General features: G+C 45.5%; 1 protein-coding gene across 8 annotated transcripts in view; it reads left to right on the top strand.

The window, feature by feature from the left end:
- Positions 1-2,184: 2,184 nt before the first annotated feature.
- LOC135208431 (TGF-beta receptor type-1-like) overlaps positions 2,185-19,102 on the top strand; it is a 368,373-nt gene continuing 351,455 nt past the window's right edge. For all 8 annotated transcript variants that reach the window (XM_064240592.1, XM_064240591.1, XM_064240594.1 and 5 more), the window contains exon 1: positions 2,185-2,340. In XM_064240592.1, coding sequence (XP_064096662.1) covers positions 2,292-2,340 — 49 coding nt within the window. In that variant the 5' untranslated portion in view covers positions 2,185-2,291. The remainder of the gene's footprint in view (positions 2,341-19,102) is intronic.

Genomic DNA, 19,102 nt, shown 5'->3' with positions numbered 1-19,102 from the left:
AAATCCAAACCATCCATGGACTAGGCAGATGAAAATTCAATGTGGATTGGTCTTATCCCGTAAATATGCAGTAAACTGTGGTGTGCCAAAGAGGAATGGTATGTCATTGTGTTGTTTGCCCCTCTCCTAGATTCGATCAAGGTCTAGACCTTGGATGTCATAATAAAAAGTGGCCAGAGATGGGAGAGAAAGTTGAGACTAGGGTAATGACAAAATCTTGATCGACTTCTGATACGCAAATTATGCTGTGTGGCAAAACACGCACACACACACCAAAAGATTTACGAAGCTTGCTTAATCGAATGTATCATATTTCTGAAGAATGGAATTCAAGACAAATATAGGAAAACCTGAAATAATGAGGCCACATGGCCAAATAACACGATGGAGAAAAGATTTATGACTCTGAATCCTTGAAATTTTCTTAGAACTACGATATGCAGTACAGGTTCCCTCGAGCTAAAGATTGAAGATTAAGAAGACAAATGAAACAATAGGCTGGCAAATATAGTTTATACACAAGTCCAGTATGATATGTATTGCTCTACTTGTTTTGAATCGTGGTGCGACAATGAAACTATATCTGCAAGAGTAAGGCTTTAAAATTATTATTAGAAACAATGAAACCACATCTACAAGAATACGGCTTTAAAAATATTATTAGGAGTAATGGAACCGTATCTACAAGAATAAGGCTTTAAAAAGATCATATATTAGAATGTGAAATGATGCCAAAAGCGGAATTACAGAAGTTCCTTATGTAAATGAGATAAAGATGAAGGGAGATGGAGATGACTTAGATATATCTTAAAATTTTACTCGCCCTGGGGAGGGTAGTAGCCTAAGCGAGAGTGTCAGCTGGGTTCCAGAGGTCACTGCCAGAAGCGCTGGAAAAACCAGTCCTTCTTAGATTAAAATTGTGAGATGGGAGGCCGAAGATGAAGGGAGATTTAATGTGGTAATGAAAATACAGGAAAGTCAAGAGTAGCAGAATTTCACAGAATTCCTTTCTAGCACCCTGTCACGTTGTTCGGGTTGATCATGACGGTTTCATACATACATACTTACACACACACACACACACACACACATATATATATATATATATATATATATATATATATATATATATATATATATATATATATATACATACACACACACACACTATATATATATATATATATATATATATATATATATATATATATATATATATATATATAATATTAACTTTTCAGATCTTAGCAAGTTTCATGAGATGGATGTTGCTGATCCCACGTTCTTTTCCTCCTGGCTGTAAATCATCCAAGTCGATTAATCTCTATGTACCTAATTAGCCGCTTGCTGTAACTAACAGTGGTGTTGTTTTTTCAAGTAAACGGGACCAGGCCGTTACTTCTCCTTGGGATTAAACTCTAGTCTCTCACTGTGATTTCAGGTTGGAGCCACATTGCAATAAGCAATATAATTTTAAGATATTCGCACTAGATCAGTGCTGAATTAGTAGTCATACTAGATACTCTGTGACAGAGCTGGTTGTTTAAGATTATAAGCACCGTGAAGTGAAAACTTTCCCGTCGCTTCCTGGTTTTAACACCATTCAAGTGGAATCTTACTGTTGTTCTATGTGTAAATCGTGAAAAGAAAATATCTTTGCAGGTGAGCCATGTTGTTACAATAAATCGTAAAGACTGCATTTAAATGAGCGACTCTTGCCCAAATTAGGCACCGCCCTGCAGCAGTCTAAATTTAGATAGTCCTGTCGTTGCTAGGCTTGAGATGAGAATTCTACCTTTCTTTCATATTTTTTTATCTTCCATCTACATTTTGCGAAATTTACTATTTTAAAGTCACAGGCTTTGTTTCTAATATAATACATCCTTAATAGAGAGTTGTTTTGATTTTATTTGCTATTACCGATGATTCCTGTTTACTTGCTCAGAGATTACAAAAAGATTCTAAAAGAAGAAGCATAATGGGATCAAATAGTATATCATAGCTAAATGTTTTTATTTTCCTATATTTTTGATGATGTGAACTAAATTATATTGCATAAAATTATTCTAAATATGATTGTAGGTAATATATAAAAAATGATTCCTATATAAAGAAAAAGGTTGCCTAGCAGGTATTCGAGTACCTCTCTAATAGGATCGAGTGCTGTCTCCGGAATCGGAAGTTGCCGATTGTTCCCTTTATAGTTTCAAATAACAAAGTGTAGACAGTTAGGAAAATAGACAGTGAGAAGAAACATTTACAAAGCGACGGAGGAAGATGTAAAGCTTAAGATGTTTTACATTTTACTTGTGGTGTGTTGGTGCCTTTGTCATGTCAGCGGTAAGGACCGAAGTGATGTTTGTGTGTAGAAATAAGACAGGAGTTTCAAACGTTTACGAGGCTAACTTAATAGTAATGTGTAGAGGTCTAGCCTAGCCTAAGTCTGGTCTCTGCAAGTTCTTTTCTAATTGCATACCTAGTAACCAAATTAATTAGGTGTTGCGAGTTGCAGATCGGTAATCAAGTTTAGGGAACACTTGTTTCTCCTTTTTTTCGAAAAGCCAATCCCGACTCGAGAGACAGTCCTGCATAGCCTTTACCTGATAGGTAAGCCAATCCCGACTCAAGACTGCCCTGCATAGTTAGCCTTTACCTTATAGCTAGTAAGCCAATCCCGACTCAAGACTCTCAGTTCTGCTTAGCCTTTACTCAAGGTAAGGCTATCCCGACTCGAGACACTCAGTCCTGCGTAGCCTTTACCTTAGGTATAGCCTAGTAGGTAACCCAGTCCCGATTCGGAAGTCTCAGTCCTGCATAGCCTTTACCTTCTATGCCAGGTGAGCATTACAGTCCATCCGCCACAGTGACGATGTGCCCAAACTCTATTTGCCTCATAAGGGGCAAATCTATTTCATCGGTACCTAGGGTAAAAAACCGTAGGGTCCAGAGTGGACCATATACGATCAGCGTGTACAACCCCAAAAAAAGTACATTATAACGCGTCCTGACATCGGAGATGGGCATCAGTCGCGACTTGTTGTTGGTGAGAAATTTAGCTAAAGACCTCTACTTTCCTTTCGAAGTAAGTATTTTCTCCAAAGTTAGAAATTAAGGCCAAATTTTAAGATTTAAACAGAGGGTAGTGAAAACGGTCTCAAACGTACTGCAAATCTCACCAAAACGCGTTCAACAGTTTTACTTACAACTCGAGGTATTTAGAAGATTGACGCCATCTCGATGTTTACGGAGTCGCTTGTGTCAATAAACTAACCATTTCCTGTGATAAATCCGCACACCACTTGTACCCACAGACGCTGGGGCACTTTTATCACAACAATCTGAAAACTTTTCCTCACCGAGTGAACAACTGTTTTGTAGAAGACGATGACAAAGAGTGCACTTCGATAATTTTTTAAATAAATAGTAAAACTTCAATATTTTACATATTTATGATGATTAATTTGAAAATATTCATTACTGAAAAAGTAACTCTATTCTGACTCAAATTTAAGTAATTATTTTTTGGAATTAGAACGTTCTTTCAAGTCCTGTAGTATGACATCACGACATCTTGCCTTTCGTACCTATTGTAAATAATTGCTTTACTCAACTTTCTTGCAGAACAGTTTACCAGTTATTCATGCAGATTATCAGCTCTTCATGTAATTGGTATAATCGTAATGCGCATATATATCTTTATTATTTACTTTTTGGATATATGAAGATGTTTTACTGCTGGATTATCACCGTAGTGTAACGCAATCGTTTTCGGTCCCTGCGCCTCTGTTATGGCACCATAAGAAATTATGGGGTCGAATTTGCAATGACCAGAAAGTCGTTAAAAGAGGAAGGTTACCATTGAGGGGCATATGTTTTGATTGAGAAGAATACAAATTTATTCAATAGCTAGCTTGTAAAAAATACTTGATTACAAAAAACTTGATTGACAACTAAGCAGCATACCTACTATGGGTTTCAGAGACAGTGCAAGCACGTTTTTGGGCAATACCTATTTCTGTAACGAACACTCGTATCAGAACGAAATTTTGCTATAGTGCATTACACCCAGTGCCGTAATTTATAAGGGTATCATGAATCACTAATCGTTAAGAATAACGACACTTGTCCTTGTACCAAGAGACAAAAACTCCATTATGCAGAAATGGATACGAACACGCATATAAAGCTCCACCTACCCTCTACACCCCCCCTCCACCGCCACCCCTTTCCTTCGTTCCTTCGCCTCCTTTCTCTCTCTCTCTCTCTCTCTCTTCTCTCTCTCCCTCTCCTCTCTCTCTATCTCTCTCTCTCTCGTCTCTCTCTCTCTCTCTCTCTCTCTCTCTCTCTCTCCTCCCTTCGCCTGTCGACTTTCCTTATCACAGGGGTTGGTGAGCTTGGAAGAGGTCTAGGGCTAGAGCTAGGAGCTCGACAGATCCGAGCGGCCGCACCCTCTACTGCACTTGCACTAATTTTTGTATCACTTGTCACTTTTAGATCTCTTACATTAGACCATAATCTCTCCCTGTCTTCTGCAAGGGATTCTACCCGTTGACCAAGGGCTTGAATGGCCGCCATCATGTCCTTTAATGTTGGACCATTACCTGTATCCAAGCTCACCAACCCCTGTGATAAGGAAAGTCGACAGGCGAAGGGAGGCGAGAGGTTTTAGCTCCCGAGCGGTTGTCCCCTGGAGCGTACCTGTTGACGATCCCCAGGACGCTCACCCTCGCCATTGGAAAGGCGAGGTAAAAGTGTTTTCTTCGTTGTCAGACGACGCAGTTCCCAGACGGGGCTGGCGTCATACTTCGAAATCAAGACCCCTCAAAAGACTATATGCGGTAGAGCAGCGTCAGGAGACGACGCTGCAAGCCCCAGGATGTAGTCATTGGAGCAGCCCGGAACGCTTCCCTTCCAGCTCCGATGTTTGCTCTACTACCAAACTCAGACGCAAGTTGTCGCACAGGCGGCCGTCGTCTTTGGTAGGAGACAAAGAAATGTCGGACGATTGGATGCCTTCGGTGCATGCTCCAGCTCCTCCTTCGGATTGGCACTCGTCTCCGGGACGTTCGTCTAAACCGTACATGACGAAGAGAGAGAAAAAAATGATGTTGCGGCTTCCCCAGTCTGTCCCCAGCAGCAAGAAGCTCCGCAAATTGCTTTACTGCAAGATATGCAGCAGAAACTCTCCTTAATGCAGGCCTATCAACCTGCAGCAAACAAAGACGTACATAATCGTCCAGCTCAGGACGTTCCAGGAGCTGTGAGTCGGCCTGAGGATTCGTTTGACGTGTGTCGCACAGGAGGCGAGCGTTCAGCAAACGACCTCAAGGTTAGGCAGAACAGCAAACGTCAAAAGCTTGGACGCCAGGATGTCCGAGTAGCTGGACACCAGGACATCATGCCTCAAAAGGCTGGACGCCAGAACGTCGAGCGTTAAGGTTTTGAACACCAGGACACCAGACGTCAACAGGCTTGGACGCCAGACGTCAACAGGCTTGGACGCCAGACGTCAACAGGCTTGACGCCAGGAGGCCGAGCGTCAAGATTCTAGACGCCAGGCGTCAAGAGGCTGGACGCCAGGTGTCAAGAACGTGGACGCCGAGCATCAAGTTTGAACATCGAGTTTGAACGTCAGGACGCCAAGTGTCAAGAAGTTTGACGCCAGGAAGCCGAGCGTCAGGATTCTTGACGCCAGGCGTCAAAAACAGACTTTGGAAGCGCTGACGAAACATGACGTCGCTACTTCCGTTATGGGACGATCGGAAGAAGGGAATGATGACTTTCCCCCTTCTCCTTTTGATCCGATAGAAGTTTTCCGACGAAGAGGATCGGAAAGATCAGCATCCTTCATCGAACTTAAAAAGGTTCATGAGTTCCTTCGGCTGCCCCTTGTTCCCCGCCTTCAGAGTTCACGCTAGGGAAGGCATCTAAGAAGTCCAACTTTACGAAGATGGTTTTATCACGCTCTTCCAAGAGAGCATTGAGAATAATGAAGGATTGGATGGACACTAAGAGAGACCAAGGAAAGACAGTTTTCTCATTTCCTCCGGCCAGATTAGTGTCCAGATCTAGTATCTGGTATGAGACTGGAGAAGCTCTTGGTCTGGGAGTTCCCGCTCTTCCTAGGGGGACTTCTCGAGTCTTGTGGACGCCTTTTGCCGGACGGCCATGGGAAAAACAAAGGTTTTTTGGTCTACCTCTGAAATGGACCACCTCCTCAAAGGAATTTTCAGAGCCTTCGAAGTATTTAATTTCCTAGACTGGACTCTGGGAGCTTTGGGGAAGAAAATAGAATCCTTCAAGTCTGCTGATACAGAAGAGCTTGTACATCTTATGTCATGTATTGACAAAGCTCTACGAGATGGATCGAACGAATCAGCGGCACTTTTCTCTGCGGGAATCCTTAAGAAAAGGGCCCAAATGTGTTCTTTCCTTTCGAATGGGGTCACACCCATTCAAAAAGCGGAACTGCTGTTTGCTCCCCTTTCCACACATCTTTTCCCGCAAGAGTTAGTGAAGGAAGTCTCCTCTGCCTTAGCCCAAAAGGCTACGTAGGACTTAATGACGAAGGCAGCAAGGAAAGTCCTGCCAACAAGTTTTGTAGTGCAAAAGGTCAAGGAAACTACTCCTGGGCCTTGAGTTTCTCAGCCCTTTCGAGGTGGAGCCCTCCGTAGAGGGAACACAAGACCTATGGCAATGAATACAAAGAAAAGAGGCTTCAGACAAGGGCGAAGCAAGGTTTTTACGGACTCTGAGATCTCAGAGACAATGTTACAGTATCGAAATATCCTGGAAAGGGTCGGCACAGTGTTCGGCCTCTGAGAGAGGTCCGCTTCAGGTTCGATATGAAATAATAAAAAAAAATATAGCAACACAAACAGTTGAAACTGGGGATACGAATATAGAAAGAAACACTAACACAACAAAGGTTTATTTACAAGCTTACTAACAAAGGTAAATGCAGAATGGTATCTCCTATTTACATAAAAAGATAGAATCTTACACTGCATGAACTGGGGGAACAGTGAGGCAATTCAAATACTTGCTAATCGATTTGGCAATTCGACGCGCTGGCTTCATAAATGTAGAACGGCAATTGCAGTCGTCCTCATGACTCCGTATTGCAGAAACTAGTCTACTTGAAAGGCAGGAAATCCCCAAAACCTGTAGCAGGACCTTTTCTTCTCTGAAGTCTGCTTGACGTCGAGAAAACACGGCCGTCCACTCCTGAAGACGACTAGACCAATATCCAACCAACTCTCGAACAACTCTTCTTTTGATTGATACTTCGTCGGTTCCTTCGTCTCTAGTCTCTCTCTGACGATCACTGCTGCTGATCTCTCACTGATAATCTGATCTGTGGCTCTTACTAACTGGTGATCTCCCTCTTTTACGATCTCTCTCTCTTCTACGATCACTGTTTCCTCCTACTTCCTCCGTCGTATTTATACGGCGTCCTGGGGGCGGAGCCTACGGCGAGCGTCACAGGTTCCCGAGTTTGCTAGAATTTCTTAGATGAATCTAGACGAGGTATTGCATCAGAAATCGTGGCGTTTCTCATGTAACATTGGCGCGTTTTTGCGCTCCACAACACGCCTGACGAATCCAGAACAGGCGCCTCCATAACGGGCGCGAAAACCTCCTTACTGCCGAACTTCTCGAAAATGCGTTCTCCTTTCCTTTATCTTCATTTGCTATGAAGCAATTACCATCACAAAGGTCTGACGGCAGTCTTCTTCAGACAGCGGTAGGAGCCAGACTTTCCAACTTCTGGCAAGCATGGGAGGAAAAAGGATACAAGATCCCTTTCTTGAGGAAACCTCCTTTAGCAGTAAAACCAATCGATCTTTCGGCCAGATACAGAGAGGAAACCAAGGCCCAGGCGATACAGCAACAAGTTTCTCTGTTGTTGCAGAAGGGAGCAATAGAAAGAGTTCGAAATCTGGAGTCACCAGGTTTTTACAACCGTTTATTCCTGGTTCCCAAGAGCTCGGGGGGGATGGTGACCAGTACTGGACGTGAGTGCCCTGAACGTTTTCGTGCAGAAAACGAAGTTCACGATGGAGACAACGAGATCAGTCCTAGCTGCAGTCAGACAAGGCGACTGGATGGTTTTGTTGGATCTTCAGGATGCATACTTTCATGTCCCTATCCACCCGAACTCCAAAAAGTACCTGAGGTTCGTTTACAAAGCAGAAACTTTCCAATTTCGAGCTCTTTGCTTCGGCCTAAACACCGCTCCTCAAATATTCACGAGGCTGATAAGCAACGTAGCGGGAATGCTACACAAGAGACGTATCAGGGCCTCACTGTATCTGGACGACTGGCTCCTCAGAGCCCATTCCTACACCCGCTGTCTGGAGAATCTTCAGACGACGATTCGGTTATCAGAAGATCTAGGCCTTCTGATAAACCATCAAAAATCACAACTGATCCCATCCCAAGAGATCTTGTACCTGGGTATGAGGATTCAGAGTCGGGCTTTTCGGGTTTTTCCGTCTACGTTGAGGATGGAACAAGCCTTGGTAAAGCTGCAAAGCTTCCTAAGGAAATAGACGTGCCCTGCAAGGGAATGGATGAGTCTGCTAGAGCAGTTTGTCTCCTTAGGAAGACTGAACCTTTGCCCACTTCAATTCCACCTCAATCAGCACTGGGACAAGAGGAAGACACTGGAGACAAAGTGTATTCCCGTGTTGGACACCATGAAACACTGTCTGCAGTGGTGGAACGACCCCGTCAAGCTTCAGGAAGGCTTTTCCCTAAAACAGAGGAACCCAGACCTAGTGTTGTTTTCCGACGCCTCGGACTTGGGGTGGGGAGCAACACTGGGAAAGTTGGAGGTCTCGGGCTCCTGGAACAGAGGACAGGAGAGGTTCCATATCAACCAAAAAGAACTGACTGCAGTCTTTCTGGCTCTCAAGGAGTTTGAAAGCTCAGTACAGAACAAAGTTGTGCAGGTCAACTCCGACAACACGACGGCGTTGGCCTACATCAACAAGCAAGGCGGAACCCACTCCAAGTCCCTGTACGAGACGTCAAGAGAACTTCTTCTCTGGGCGAAAGAGAAAAGCGTGACCCTAGTAACACGCTTCATTCAAGGGGAAAGGAATGTCAGGGGAGACATCCTGAGCAGAAAACATCAAGTCTTGGCGACGGAATGGACTCTGCATCAGGAGGTCTGCAAGAACCTGTGGCGGACTTGGGATCGTCCATGCATAGACCTCTTTGCCACAGCGCAACCAAAGAGGATGGAGACTTACTGTTCTCCAGTCCCAGATCCCGAAACAACCTACATAGATGCGTTCCTAATGAATTGGTCGCATCTAGACGTGTACGGTTTCCCTCCATTCAAAATAGTACACAAAGTGCTGCAAAAGTTCATGTCTCACGAAGGCACCAGAATGACTATAGTGGTACCGTTCTGGCCGACAAGAGAATGGTTCACAGAGGTACTGGAATGGATGGTGGACACCCCCAGAAGCCTTCCGTTAAGAGTAGATCTACTCAAACAGCCCCACTTGGAAAAGTATCACCAAAACCTCCAAGCTCTTCAACTAACTGCCTTCAGACTATTGAAAAACTCACAAGAGCTAGAGGATTTTCGGAGGCAGCTAGAGCCATAGCTCTTAAGAGCAAGGAGGTCTTCCACCGTTAAGGTATACCAATCCAAGTGGGAGACATTTAGAGGATGGTGCAGGGACAACTCCGTTTCCTCTTCCAGTACCTCTGTGACTCAGATAGCTGACTTTCTTCTGTACCTTAAGAGGGGTCGTAACTTTTCGACCTCGACCATTAAGGGTTACAGAAGTATGTTAGCAGCTGTCTTCAGACACAGGAACTTAGACCTGTCTGATAATAAGGATCTCCAAGACTTTCTCAGATCCTTCGAGACTAGTACTAAGGAGAGACTACAGTCCTCGCCAGCTTGGAATCTGGACGTAGTCCTGAAGTTTCTCATGAGTGATAGGTTCGAGCCTTTACAGGAGACATCATTTAAGGACCTCACCATGAAAACTCTCTTCCTAGTTAGTCTAGCGACAGCAAAAAGAGTCAGTGAAATCCATGCCTTCAGCAAAGCTGTAGGTTTCAGGCAGGGCAAGGCTATCTGCTCTCTACAGCTGGGATTTCTAGCTAAGAACGAATGCCCTTCTCAGCCCTGGCCCAAATCGTTTGAGATTCCGAACCTGTCAGATATCACAGGTGAGGAAGTAGAGAGAGTTCTTTGTCCGGTAAGAGCTCTGAGGCATTACTACCAGGAAAGAACGAAGCATTTACGTGGCAATTCAGAGGCGCTTTGGTGTTCTGTCAAAAAGCCCTCTCTGCAAATGTCAAAGAATGCGCTATCCTTTTTTGTAAGACATTTAATAAGGGAAGCACATTCGGTATGTAATGAGGCAGATCTCAGGCTACTGAAAGTCAAGACTCACGAGGTTAGGGCCGTAGCAACCTCTGTAGCCTTTAAACAGAATAGATCCCTTCAAAATATCCTGGACGCAACCTTCTGGAGAAGCAAATCAGTGTTTTATTGTAGTGTCTTACCGAACAATTATAGAGCCGTGATTTCCACGAGCGGCAGGATACTAAATTCAAATTTAGCGCGTCGGCGTCGCCAACACTGGTGGTGATGACGTCATCTCCCTCCACTCGCGGAGAACCAGGTACAACTGCCCAGGTGAATCCAATTCTTTTCCTGCCGGCGTCCGGTGAACATCGGTGGTCGGTGCGGTTGGATGACTTTGCTTCGCTTTTTTTTTTCTGGTGAATTGATCTTCGGAATTGGTGAAGTACTCTTTTTTGGCGTTGTTGTTATTTTGCTTTTTATTTAGGCGTTGCCATGTCGGATTCTAGTCCGTCGGGAGTTAGGTTTTGCATCTCAGGATGTTAAAAACTAGATTATCCAAGTTAGAATATGATTCTCACACTAAATGTGTTAAGTGTATGGACAGGTTTGTTCAGCCAGCATCGAACATGTAACGATGTAGTGATTGGACTGATTCTCAATGGAAGTTTTTTAGTTCATACTCGGAGAAATTAGCTAAAGACAGAATTGAAAAGCAGCGCTTAGGGAAAGTAGACTTAGCTCTGCTTCGTCTTGCGATGCATCTGTTCCTTCTGTTTCTCCTCAAATTGTTATGTCTCCTTTAACTACCTCCTATTCCTCCTACTAATCCCACTTCTCCGGCTTCCCGTGTAGTTTCTTCCGACACCATTGCCAGTCTGGAATCGAGGTTAGATCAGAAATTTTCGGTACTAGCGAATACGGTTTTGCAACTTGGTAATTCAGTTAAGACGTTTTTGGAGAAAGCGGCCTCAGGTAAGAGTTGTAGTTGAGGTGTGCGTCTGTCTGTCTGACACGTCTCCTAGACAAAGGTCACTGTCCAGCTCCCCCGCACCGGGGAGAATACATACCGGAAGTCCAAGGGAGTCGATCGGGATTTGCCCACAGACAGGCGCCTCTCTTGTTGAGCCTGTTGCGCCTCAACAGGGCTCGGTTAAGCGTTGGAAAGGTGTTGCGGTCAGACGCCTTTCGAATGATTCAAGCGATTCGTCCTCCCCGGTCGCGCAGCGCGGCGCTCTGCGAGATTCGCCCGTTTCGCGTCCCTTAAAGAGGCGTTCAGGCGCCGATTCTTCGCCTCCTCCAGTCAAGCGGTATAAGGAGCCTGAGAGTAGGGTTGCGCCGCGGCCGTTAGCGGCTCGTTCGTCGCCTCAATCTGTGCCTTTTTCGGCTCCATCTACTAGTAGAGATTGTGGTTTTAGCGCTGTAGCTAGCAGTTCTAAGGGTGTTTCTTTAGGCGCTTTTTCGTCTGTTACGCCTGAATGCGCCTGTTTTCGCCTCGAATTTCGGCGGCTCCGAGCGAGGCGCAAGTAGTTTTTCCGCCTCCTGCTGAACATTTAGGCTCTTCCAAGCCTTCGTTAACTGTTTTTTGATTCGTCTCTGGCGCCTTTGCGCAAGCAGTTAGAGATGTTTAAACCAACTGGATGAATGAGTCCAAGAGTGGTTCGAAACCTTCAGATCCGGTTGTAGTTCCGTCTACTTCTTCGGCGGTATCGGAGAATGAAGAAGTAGAGGAGGAGGATTCACATCACCTCTCGTGTTATTCACGTCTCCTTAGATTTCTTCTGGTATCTTATCCAGATTATTTTGAGAAAGCGGCTCCGCGCTCCCCAACTTCGACTTTTTTGATGAGGAGGAAAACTTCAGACCCTCTCCTCCCAAAACTTGTTCTATCTAAAGCGGTTAGACATTCGTTGAAAGAGACGGAGAAATGGATGTCTATGAAAAGAGACTTAGGGAAGGCTCTTTTTTTGCTTAACCCTCCCTCTAAGTTTGCTTCGTAAGAGGTAATAGGTTTTATGTACTGGGGAAGCTCCTTCTCTGGGAGTTTCTGCCTCCTCCCAGGGAGACTTCTCCAGTTTAATCGACTCCTCTAGAAGATCTGCTTTCGCCGCAGCGAAAGTTTTCTTTACAGCGCCTGAGTTGGACCACGTTGTAAAGAATCAATTTAAACTTTTGGAAGTCTTTAGCTTCCTTGATTGGACTATTGGCGCTTTAGCGGCCAAGATCGAAGACTGTCCTTCTCTTTCCCAGGAGTTAGCGGAGGATTGGATTGGTTGTTCTGTCCTGTGCGGACAAATCCATTAGGGATGGATGTGATGAGTTAGCTTCGCTCATCGCCGTTTTGGTACCCTTAAGAAGGCAAAGGCCTTTGGTGCTCCTTTGCTTCTAAAAGGGTTACGTCCCAACAGAAGTCTGCTCTCTTGTTTGCTCCTTTTGTGAAAGATAACCTCTTTCCAGACGATGTAGTTGTCAATTCGTCTGCGCTAGATAAGAAATCTACTTCGGATTTACTGGCACAGTCTACTAAGAGACCTAAAGCTCCTGTGGAGACTGTTCCTTCGGTTTCTCCTCTGGCCCAAGCGCCTTTTCGAGGGAGAAAACCCAACCCAACGCTTCTTTCGGCCGAAATCGAATTTGCGACCTCAGTCTAAGGCCTCGGCCAAAGGTTAACAAACCTTCCAAATGAAAGCTCGGTTCTTCATGCACCAGTGGGAGCCAGGCTGGCTCTGTTTTGGGAGGAATGGGAAAACAGAGGAGCAGAAGCCTGGGTAGTGCAAGTACTCAAGTTCGGCTATCGTATTCCTCTCGTTTCACCTCCCTCGCTCTCACCTGTGCCAATTCCATTCCAGGCATACTCTCCGGGCTCAGACAAATTTCTGGCGCTAGCCGCAGAAGTTGGAAGCGCTTGTTCTCAAAGAAGCGATAGAACAAGATAGAAGGGGATTTTCCTCCAGGCTTTTACAATCGCCTTTTTGTAGTTCCCAAGTCATCAGGGGCTGGAGGCCGGTTTTTGGATGTGAGCGCCCTGAACAATTGCATGTCCAGAAAACAAAATTTCATATGAGACCCACTCGGTCGGTTCTGGAGTCCATCAGACAGGGGGATTGGATGGTCCTCTCTGGACATGCAAGACGCTTATTTTCACATTCCGATACATCGCGAATCTCGGAAGTACCTGAGGTTCATGTTCGAAGGCAAGGTGTTTCAATTTCGGGCGCTTTGCTTCGGACTACTAGCGACCGCTCCTCAAGTTTTCACCAGGGTTCTATCCCCGATAGGGAGCTGGCTACACATATTAGGAGTAAGAATCTCCCTCTATCTGGACGATTGGCTCTCCGGTCGGGAATCAGAGAGTCGGTGCATGAAGGACCTTGGAACACCTCTCTGGATCTTGCCAGAAAGTTAGGAATTCTGGTTCAACAAACAGAAGTCCCAGTTGGTTCCATCTCAGAGCATCCTTTATTTGGGGATGATTCTGAATGCTCAAGTTTTTCGGGCTTTTCTGTCCCCGAAGAGGGTTCAAGGCTGTCTGGAGACAGTTCAGAGTTCTTGGACAAAAAGGTAAGTTCTGCCAATCAGTGGATGAGGCTCCTGGGCAAATTGACGTCAGTGGAGAAATTTGTGACGTTGGGAAGACTGCACATGAGACCTCTGCAGTTTTTCCTGAGAGCCTCTTGGTGCAGGAAGACCACAACCAGACTCGATTACCTTTCCTGTCACAGATCAAATAAAAGAGGACCTAAGGTGGTGGCTCTCTCGAGCAAGGTTGGAAGAAGGGTTAGATTTACGACCCATCCTCCCGAACCTACAGTTCTTTTCCGACGCATCGGACACAGGTTGGGGAGCCCTACTGGGAAATCAACGGACTTCAGGAGCTTGGTCGGAGAAGGAGAAGAATTCCACATAAATGTAAAGGAACTGTTAGCAATTTTCTTAGGGCTCAGACAGTTTCGGAGCTTAGTAGAAGGCCGAGTAGTGCAGTGCATTCCGACAACTCCCACGGCTCTCTCGTACGTGCGGAAACAGGGGGGGACTCAGTCTTTCTCTCTGTACGTAAGTAGCCAAGGATCTCCTCCTGTGGTCAACGAAGCGAAGGTTCAGCTAGTCCCGAGATTTTGTTCCGGGAAAGATGAACGTCCTGGCGGACGAGTTAAGGTTCGTCAACAGCAAGTGTTACCTCTGGAGTGGACTTTGGACAACAAGATTTGTCAGAAACTTTGGCTTTGGCCGCCTTTGGGGACGACCGTCAATAGACCTGTTCGCGACATCGAGGAACAATCGTCTTCCTCTCTTTTGTTCTCCAGTCCCAGATCCTCTAGCTTGGTCGGTGGACGCAATGCTGTTGGATTGGTCGGGTCTGGAAGCTTATGCATTCCCTCCGTTCGGTCTAATAGAGAGGTGCTGAACAAGTTTCATGTCGCACAGCAATGTAACGCTAACGTTAATCGCTCCCTTTTGGCCCAGGAAAGAGTGGTTCCCGACCTTCTCCAGTTGTTAGTAGACTTCCCCAGACTTCTTCCTCCAGAGAAGTGGCTTCTCAAACAACCTCACTTCAAGAGGTTCCACCAAAACTTGTCCGCTCTAGCTCTGACAGGGTTCAGACTGTCCGGAATCTTGTCAGAGCGAAGGATTTTCAAGAAGAGCTGCAGAAGCTATCGCTTGTTGTAGGAGAGAGTCTTCTAACAAACTCTATCAAGGGAAGTGGAGAATCTTCAGAGAGTGGTGTAGAAGTGCTAAGTCTCTACTTCTGCGACCTCTTTAACAGAAATAGCAGATTTTCTTCTATTTCTTAGGAACTCTAAGAAACTGGCTCCTTCGACGATCAGAGGATATAGAGCCATGCTCTCTTCGGTTTTTCGACATCGAGGTTTGGATATTTCCTCCAATTCAGATCTGTCGGACCTCATTAGGTCTTTCGAAACCACTAAGCTCCCGCAAGATACAGTGGCTTGGAACTTAGATGTGGTGCTTAAGTTCCTCATGGGGCCACCGTTTGAGCCTTTGAAGTCGGCTTCACTCAGGAACTTGACTAAGAAGGCATCTCTTTCTTATTGCACTAGCTTCTGCTAAGCGTGTCAGCGAATTGCACGCTATAGACAAAAGAGTCGGTTTTCTCTCAAGGCAATGCTGTATTTTCGGTATCTTTGACCTTTCTAGCCAAAAATGAGAATCCTTCTAATCCTTGGCCGAGGAGTTTTGTGGTAAGGAAACTTATCTGATTTGGTTGGACAGAGGAGGAAGAAAGGCTCTTATGTCCATCAGGGCTATTAAGCAGTATCTGTTTGCCACTAAGGTATCAGAGACAATCTTCTAAGCTCTGGACCTCGTTCAAAATCCCTCTCGTCCTCTTTCTAAGAATGCTATAATCGTTCTTTATTAGAGAGCTTATCAGGGAAGCTCACTCGCAGTCCGAGAACGACAATCTTTCCGTTCTGAGAGTTAAAGCTCACGAGGTTAGAGCAGTGGCAACTTCTTTAGCATTCAGAAAGAATTTATCTTTAGCTTCGATTCTTCAGAGCACGTTCTGGAGATCGAATTCGGTTTTTGCGAGTCATTATCTCAAAGAGATAGAAACGGTTTCGAGAATTGTAAAACGTTAGGTCCGGTGGCGGTTTCTGGCATGGTGTTGGGAGAAACGGCACAGGGGTCGTCACCTCTATGCTAACTTTTCACCTTGAATAGGTTGTCGAGTTCAAGGGAAGCTGGGGTGGTACTGAGTACCTGGGATACTCACCAGTCTGTTAGGTCAGATTTTACAATGGTTGGGTATATATGTTTTTAAATCTGGTGTTGGTGACAAATGTTTTTGTATGATTGAATTTCTGGTCTTAGCCCAGGGCAAGGGCAAATCTTTGTTGTTACTATCCTCCGTCAGTCAGCCTTGACTCGCTTGAACTACGGAAGGATTCCACTCCTGTAGAGGCTAACTTTGGGCAAATTCCAATTCCTCTACAATAGTAAGAAGAGCACCGACCAGAGGCAGTAACAGTCTGCTGTAGCTCTCTTACAAGGTAAGTACAACAGACACCTTGAGTGTTTACTGGTATTGCAATAAATGTAACCATTTTAAAAATACTAGTGGTCCACTGAATCCCACCTTCCCATAAATGTGTAATCAGCTCTATAATTGTTCGGTAAGACACTACAATAAAAATGAAATTTTCATTATTAAAATGAAGTTTTATTGTATACTTATCCGAACAATTATGATTATACCCACCCTCCTCCCTTAGTAGACGACGGGCAGAAGAATTGGATTCACCTGGGCAGTTGTACCTGTTCTCCCGCGAGTGGAGGGAGATGGACGTCATCACCACCAGTGTTGGCGACGCCGACGCGCTAAATTTGAATTTAGTATCCTGCCGCTCGTGAAATCACGGCTCTATAATTGTTCGGTAAGTATACAATAAAACTTCATTTTAATAATGAAAATTTCATTTTGCGTCGCACTACCTGAGGCAAGTGCAAACTCTGTATGAAGACGGCTACACGCTGGACCGTTCATAGCAGCTCATTCAGTAATGGGAGAAGGGACTACCCCTGAAATCCCATAACCCAATACCCTTTTTCTTACCTTGGAACTATTGAATTTTTATACATTCAACTTCCCTGCCAGATATATACTTAGCTATAGACTCCGTCGTCTCCGACAGAATTTCAAATTTCGCGGCACACGCTACCGGTAGGTCAGGTGATCTACCGCCCTGCCCTGGGTGGCAGGACTAGGAACCATTCCCGTTTTCTAATCAGAATTCTTCTGTCGCCCGGACCATCAACATTGTTGTTGGTTCCTCTCGATTGGTTTTTCTTTTTTCACCGGCAATTGATCTCTGACCGACTTTTGGTGACGTATCTGGATTGTTGGATTGGCATACGCTTTTGTGGACTGTTTTGTGACTTGATTTTGGAATTTTCTTTAATAATGTCTGACTCTGGAATGGTTGTGAGACGTTTGTGTGAATGTAGGCTGTAAGGTGAGGTTGCCGAAAGCTTCGGTAGACCCTCACACGGTATGCAAGGGTTGCAGGGAGTATGATGTTCTTTTACTAATACTTGTAAGGAATGTGAGAACTTGAGTGAGAACGAATGGAAGAATCTAACTAATTATTTAAAAAAGTTAGAGAGAGAAAGTAGTGAGGAAGGCTTCTTATAGAAGTTTAAGTAGTTCTAGATCTGAACTAATTCCAAGCTTGGGATCTTCCCCAAGGGTAAGTATTGCTACTTCTCCTTCCATTGCAGCCCCTTCTCCTATTGCAGAACCTGTAGATCCAGCAAAAGAACTTGCGGATCTAAAAGCAGCCTTCAAGTTGATGGAAAACAAAATGGCTGCCATACAAGGTAAGGCTAGTGATTTTTCAGTGGACAGTGATATGAGTGTCCCCAGTGTAGTGAGGGGCATCTGGTCGGCTCAGCAACGCTCCTAGGTCTAGACCTCTTCCAAGCTCACATGCCAGAGGAGAAGGAATGTCGAAAACCGAAAGGAGGTTGTGGAGAATCCCCACCGATCAGGTGTCCCTTCGGTGGTTTCTGTGACACCCCAGACTGCCAAGGATCGCTATTGTAAAAGCGTCCTGCGTGAGTGTTTTGCGTCGTCGGGATCTTCATCTCCGAGACGTGATTGGAGAGATTCAGATCGATCCTCGGCCTCTCAAGAGGAGTTTGGAAGGCTCCGACTATTGATTCGAGCCCAGAAAACTTCCTGAGGAGTCTCCCTCGGGAGTGAAGAAGGCAAGAAGAGCCATTCTTTCAACCAGAGTGAGAAGGAGGCAGGAGGTGGAGGCTATGGACTCCTCCCCTCCTCCTTCCCCTCCTCCCGAAGAGGATAAAGAGGAGGCTACGAAGAGATTCATGATGGCGATGCAAGAACAGATTTCGTCTTTTGTAGGAGTTCTGTCAAGGAGCCTCCTAGAAGGAAAGACACTTCCCTCCTATCAAAAGATCCTCCAGACGTATGGAGGTATCTGCCACCAGGATCGATACTCCTACTCGAGGTGAGGTTTCCTGTACGAACCTGGATGAACCGATCAGACGTCTGGCACCGGCCAGGAGTGAGGAGTCACCCAGGGGCAGGAGCCAAGAGCCAGGAGTGAGGAGTCAACCAGGAGGCAGAGCCCAAGCCAGGAGTGTAGAGGCATCCAGGCAGGAGGCAGGAGCCAGGAGGCAAGAGCCAGGAGGCAAGAGGCAGGAGTCAGGAGTCAAGAGGCAGGAGCCAGGAGCCAAGAGCCAGGAGCCAAGAGGCAGGAGCCAAGAGGCAGGAGTCAGGAGTCAGGAGGCAGGAGTCAGGAGGCAAGAGTCAAGAGCCAGGAGGCAGGAGTCGGGGACTCGTTCCTGGAGGTTATGACTCTTCTCCAAATAGGAGCTCCTCTCCTTCAGAGCATAGGAGGTCTTGGAAGGACTCTCCCTCCAACGTAACTTTCTCCTTCGTCTGATCGAGGGTTAGACGAGTTGTCTGATGACGAACCTCCTGCTAATGAGGGACTATCTAGTTATAAAGTCTTAGCCTCATTATTACTTCAAGAATTTGAGATTCTCTTAGTCCGGCGGCTCCTCCTCCTCCTCGTTCTCTCTTTTCGAGCTCGGCTACGGCAAAATCATCGGCCTTTCTGAAATGAAGCCTGCGATATCTATGAAGAAGGCACTCCATTCTTTAGATTCTTGGATGGACAAGAAGAAGGAGTTAGGAAAGACTGTATTCCTGCATGCCGCCTCCTTCCAAATTACATGGAAAGAGAGGTATTTGGTATGGGAGAGGAGAGACTATGG

This window comes from Macrobrachium nipponense, chromosome 35 (assembly GCF_015104395.2).
Source record: "Macrobrachium nipponense isolate FS-2020 chromosome 35, ASM1510439v2, whole genome shotgun sequence".
NCBI classification, from domain to species: Eukaryota; Metazoa; Arthropoda; class Malacostraca; order Decapoda; family Palaemonidae; genus Macrobrachium; species Macrobrachium nipponense.
This window is presented reverse-complemented; position numbering and strand designations above follow the sequence as displayed.